Source organism: Haemorhous mexicanus, chromosome 1, assembly GCF_027477595.1.
Source record: "Haemorhous mexicanus isolate bHaeMex1 chromosome 1, bHaeMex1.pri, whole genome shotgun sequence".
Classification (NCBI taxonomy): Eukaryota; Metazoa; Chordata; class Aves; order Passeriformes; family Fringillidae; genus Haemorhous; species Haemorhous mexicanus.
Window position 1 is genome coordinate 6,412,738 of NC_082341.1, and position 6,000 is coordinate 6,418,737.

The following is a 6,000-nucleotide window of genomic DNA, read 5'->3' on the forward strand; positions in this document are numbered from 1 at the left end:
TACATACAAGCAAAACGTGCAAGTGTTACCACTGACAGATCAGAATAGGCAATTTAAGAGTTAATCCTCTAGCAGTGTCCTCAAATAACCCTACGGGTGGCTTGATATTACAGCTGAACATGCTGCCTCTAGTGCTTCCAGCTACTGCTATCAAATGCTCTGTAGCAAGTTTCCCTGCTGTAGCCACTATCGCAGGCACTAACACCGAAATGCAATTAAAGCTGGCATTTCCAGCCTCATCCTGGTCCCCCGGGAGCTGCAACCTTTCCTCCTCCAGCACTGCCGCACCCTGGCAGAGCCAACTGCGGCCCTGGCCACGGAAGGGCTGTGGAAGTCATCTTGGCACTTGACAAGGGACAGCAAAATGTAACCTTACATGTCAGCTGGCTCCTGAACCGCTCAATTTTCCTGGTAAATCTCAGGCTTTCCCGTGTTGCGGACACAGCCGATTGTGTAAACCAAATTACAGCACACGACAGCGGTAATTTCTCCATTCCTCCTCTGTTGACATTTACACGGGCAATTTATCGCCTGCTAAAATTACCACTTCCCCCATCGAATCCCAGAGGGATCCCTGCTCGGGGCGGAACGCTGCTGTGCGAGCAGATGCCATCTTTCAGACACGAACAGCAAAGCCCCAGCTCCATTTTACACTCCTAACCTCCTAATCTTCACACAACTCCTGTTTTCAAACTACATTTTGCCATAATTATTTTCACTATTTACAGGTCCGTATTGAAGTTACTGCTTTTTCTGCCTTCTCGCTTTTCAAGCAAAGTGGAGGGGGCAGAGGCATTTTTTTTTTAGCTAAATACAACCACCTGGAAGCCTTTCCATACAAATCTAATCCTGACAGATCATTTTGTTCCATCACAGGTTTTTTTTTTTTTGATACCTGCATGCCGCAGTCAGACCATCACTACTTCTGCCTGCAGCATGGTCTGCTCTACACCTACACACACAAAAGAAACTGATTTATTTATCCAGGGAAGAAAATAGGTAAGTTCCCTATTATTAACTGGATTTTCCCCTCAGAGCCATAAACTGCCCAGGACAGCATTTTCAGATGACCAGTCCAAACATGTAAAATTCAGAAAGAGAATTCCTGTTTCTGCAAGTACATCTGTAAAACCAGCAGCACAACTTATCCAAACAGCACAAAAGAAATCAGGCTGAGATAAAGACCTATGACTGAAGCAACTGATCCAAACAATACCTTCCTGCTCATCTTAAATCCATCCATTCAATACAATACAGAGAATCCCAGTAATAAGATACTTTACAAGATGATCTAAGAAACAACTTCTTTCCTACAGGCATTTGCGGTCTGAATTTGCACATCTGTTCTATAAACAGAAAGAGAATGAAATTGAACACAAAGCATTTTTGGCAACTCTACCCTGCTTTTTAGAGAGGCTGTTACTCTAAAAAGATTCAGAAAATCTTAGTCCTGCTTGATTTATTTCCAAACAAATCCATTATTTCCAATTATATTTGGGATATTAAGTTATGACCAAAACACAAATATGAAGATACTTTTTAGTGAAGGCAGTAACTTTATAAAATTTTATGCTTCATCATACACAAGACAGATTTCTTTCAGAATCAAATCTCAAATAGCTGATCCACTCTGGTCACTTCCCAACTAACAGTAATGGAAGTCAAGTTCCTCTGCTGTGAAACTCAGACCCTGGGATGAAATCCATCTGATTTCTACTCAGAACCTTGCTGAGACAAGCACAATTACATAATGGAATTTAACTTTCTTAGACCAACTTAAGCCTGAGCAAAACCCAACAGAGACATTCTTGTGTGATTTTGTCTCACGTCATGCCACGACCTGCATGCTGTATCCACAGATAATCAGTCTTCCTCACCAAAAAACACCTCCTGAAGCTCCTGGCAAATACTCTGTCTACATCTCAGAAAGTATGACTGCCTGGGAATTCACGAGGCTTCCACTGTGATCTCTCCCATCAGCAAAGAATAAGAGTTTCACATATGAAAGGCTTGATGGTGGTGTTGAAAGATAGAGAGGGAGTGTATTCAAACAAGCAGACTCCTGAATTTTCTATTCTGAGAACTATTATACCAGAATACCACTCCCAACCTCTAGTTTACCTGACAACAGCACGGGGATACGATTAAAATTTAATGTAATAAAATAAACAAGGCCTTAGCATGAATCCAGTACAATTTTCAGACTCTGTTTCACAAATCCCCAGGGAGGGTGTGACCACCCTTCACTAAACACACTTGTAACCTGAGAGACCCACGGTGCTGCTGAATCAACAGCTGTAGGGAAAAGCTCCCTGCTTGACATACATCATCATCAAAACCTGGTTATTTCAGCACCTAACAGAGAGAGATGAGGGAAAAAGAGCTCCCTGTCTTATGACAGCTTCATCTCAAACCCTGCAGCTACAGGGGGAGCATCCAATTTCCCAGAGCAGGTCACCTAAGCATTGAGGGCCAACCTATGAAACTGCAAGCATTTTACAACTCTCCTGAGTTAGCCTCCCTAATTCCAGGGTCAAGATTAATGTTAATGCAAAACAATGCCGTTCCGAATTACAAAAGGAAATGTAGAAGGCATTTCCTTCCAGTCCTTCAGATTCTGGAATTATTCCCCACTGTAATGACCATTACCTGTATACAATGCAGCATTTCCTCCAAAAGAAATTTACTTCCTTTTCTACCACCCAAACACTTGTCCTAAAATGAGATTATATCCTTTCTTACCCAGGGTTCAAGTGATATTCTTGCCATCGTAATACAAAGCAAGACTTAATCAAAAGTTTCCCTGAAGCCAAACTCAGTCCCCATCCTATTACACTTTAGGAAGCATATTTGGGGAAGCAGAGGACAATCTAAATCTCACAGGTTAACCTTCCTGCTTTTCTAACAGCTTTACAAGATGGAAGTAGCACCTCAATGGCCCATTTCTACTGCTTGAGCTTTTACCTAAGTATTTGCTGAGAAACTTAATGACAACAAAAAGAAATTCCAGTAAATCAGATTTTTCCCTTCCTCTTAATTCTATCTTCATACAACTTGAAGCTCTCCTAATAAAATTGGTCTTGTCCTATCAAGCCCAATTCCACACATTAGTCCCAGAAAATTTTAGTTAAAGAAGTTCAGCAGTAGGTCTTAACAGGTAACATTTTGGCCATCCTTTTCACGAGTACTATTGCTCACATCCCCAACCAAACCAACAACATTATACCACTTCTCTGTTTCTCCTCAGCTGCTCCTACACCCTACTAATATCTGATTTTCTGACTGCTGCTTGTCAATGTCAACAGATGAAGGACCAAAGCTCAACAGGACACCCAGTGCCCACCACAGACTTCCAAAGAACAGAATTTCAAGCATTCCCCCTTCCCACTTACACTGCCCATTGCTTCACTCCCACCAGTGCTCAAAGAAGAAAGAAAACATAACAACAAGACAATGAACAGACTGCAACAAGTGATCTCATACAGACTGTGCTAACTGATCAATCTACTACTCACTGCTCTGTTTAAGGACTGGACAAACTCATCAAACAAATTCAAACACCAAGCTGGCTGCAGCTATGCACAAAATGAAAAAAAAAAGCTCTCCTCATTTAGCCTTTTTTTTTAATATCTAAAAAAGCTTTTTTAAAGGGTTCTTTATGCTGTCTGCCATGGAAGACAAATTACTGATATAGTCACTGCTTTCAATGTAAAAACCCCATTTATATCAGAGTAGTATGACTCTGTAGCATCTTTTTTTTCCCCCCAACCACACATTATCTTCCACATTGATCTATGCTTTTAAGTTTGATCGATTAGCACCGGCTGTACTACAGCTTGTTCCCCTCAGCTCCAAGAACCCGAACATCTGAAACCGTTCTCCATCAAATGCAGGAGCATGGAGAAGGATCACACTTTTTTATACAGAACGAAACCCTCTATCAGCTGCTACAGATTCGTGCTGGACGCTTCCAGGAAGTTCGTCCCAGCGGATGAGCCCGCGCTGGATTGTCCCAGCAGCGCCGTGCTGGGCACAGCCCGGAGCCGAGGCGCCCCTCGGGAACAGCGGCTGCGCCGCTGCTGCCGCCGCACGAACACCTCCACGGGGGCAGAAACGGGCCAGACACGGGCAACAGACCCGCCCGGCCTCCCCAGCGTTTCAAACCGGCTCTGAATCACGGAACCACCGAGGCTGCAAAAGTGCTCTGAGGTGGACCAGGGATCCAACATCACCGTGTCAACCACGGCACCGAGTGCCACGTCCAGTCTTTGCTTGAACAGCTCCAGGGACGGTGACTCCACCAACTCCCTGGACTGCCCATTCCGGTGTCCGACCACTCTTTCTGAGAATAAATTCTTCCTGGTGTCCAACCCAAACCTCCCCCGGCGCAGCTGAAGACCATGCCCTCATGTCCTATCGCTGGTTGCCTGGGAGCAGAACCCGACTCGCACCTGGCGGCACCCTCCTGTCAGGGGCTTGTGGAGAGCGATGAGGCCTCCCCTGAGCCTCCTGTTCTCCGGGCTGAGCTCCCGAGGCCGCTCCTCACAGGACACGCGCTCCAGACCCTTCCCCAGCTCCGCTGCCCTTCTCCGGGCTCGCTCCCTACGGAGCGCTGGATGGAGCTGGACCCCAGCGCAGCCAAGCCGGCGGGGCAGGACCCCTGCCCGCAACTCCCCCGATCCCGTTTTTCCGGGCTGCGTTCGGGGAGTGCAGGGGGCGAAACTTCCTATTAAGGGCACGGCGGCCGCGGGCCCGCAGCTCTGCGGCGCCGCCATGGCGGGGCCTCCCTCGCTCCCTCCCTCGGGCCGCGGCTGCGCGCTCGGGGCGGCGGGAAGCGCCGCTGCCTCCGCTGCACCTGCCGCCGCCGCCGCGGGGGAGGGCGATGCGGCGGCACCCGGGACACCCCGCCCGCATCCCCGCCGCGAAACCCGCGCCGCGCTCACCCACGCTCCGGTAGCCCAGGATCGCGATCTTGCGGGACTTGGACGGCGGCATCTTCTCCCCCGCCCGGCCCCGAACCACATCAAGGGCGGCGGCGGCTGCGGCGGAGGGCGGCGGCGGGCGGCTGTGGGGGCGCGGGGCGCGGCGCCAGCGACATGCGGGGGGCGCGGGGGGAGCGGCGGCGACGGAGCGCGCTCGGGACGCGCGGCGCTGGCAGCGGCGGGGCCGCACCACGTGACCGCCGCCGCCGCGCGCCGGCCCCGCGTACGCACCTGCGCGTCACAGGAAAAAACTCCCTGCGTCACCCCCGCCCGGCGCGCGCCCCCCCGCCGCCCGCCGATTGGCCGGCGCGGCGACGGCGGCGGGCGGGGATTGGCCGGGGAGCGGCAACGGCCGCGTTCGAAGGGGAGGGGGCGGGGCCGGGCGGGCAAGGGCGAGCGGGGACGAGGTGGGGAGGGGGGGGAGAGGCGCGCGCCAAGGCCCCGCGCGCGTGCGCGCGCAGCTTGCGGCGGTTGGTGCGTCCCGCGCGCGCTGCCCCGCCCCGGTCCCGATCTCCGTCACCTTGGTCATCCCGATCCCTGTCCCTGTCCTGGTCCCTATGTCCGACCCTATGCCCAGCCCCTTTCCCGATCTCCGTCACCTTGGTCATCCCGATCCCTGTCCCGGTCCCTATTCCCGACCCTATGCCCAGCCCCTTTCCCGATCTCCGTCACCTTGGTCATCCCGATCCCTGTCCCTGTCCCGGTCCCTATGTCCGACCCTATGCCTAGCCCCTTTCCCGATCTCCGTCACCTTGGTCATCCCGATCCCTGTCCCTGTCCTGGTCCCTATGTCCGACCCTATGCCTAGCCCCTTTCCCGATCTCCGTCACCTTGGTCATCCCCGTCCCTTTCCCTGTCCCGTATCCCGGTCCTGGTCCCTATGCCCGTCTCAGTCCCGGCCCCGGCCCCTTCCCCGATCTCCATCACCTTAGTTATCCCAGTCCCTGTCCCTGTCCTGGTCTCTATCCCCGTCCCTTTGCCCTTCCCAGTCCTGTACCCGGCCCCCATTTCCGTCACC

General features: G+C 51.6%; 1 protein-coding gene across 1 annotated transcript in view; it reads right to left on the reverse strand.

Annotated features, from left to right (window-relative positions):
• RHEB (Ras homolog, mTORC1 binding) overlaps nucleotides 1-5,101 on the reverse strand; it is a 38,254-nt gene extending 33,153 nt beyond the window's left edge. The window contains exon 1 of the mRNA XM_059839236.1: nucleotides 4,944-5,101. Within this exon, the coding sequence (XP_059695219.1) occupies nucleotides 4,944-4,995 (52 nt within the window). The 5' untranslated portion in view covers nucleotides 4,996-5,101. The remainder of the gene's footprint in view (nucleotides 1-4,943) is intronic.
• Nucleotides 5,102-6,000: the final 899 nt, after the last annotated feature.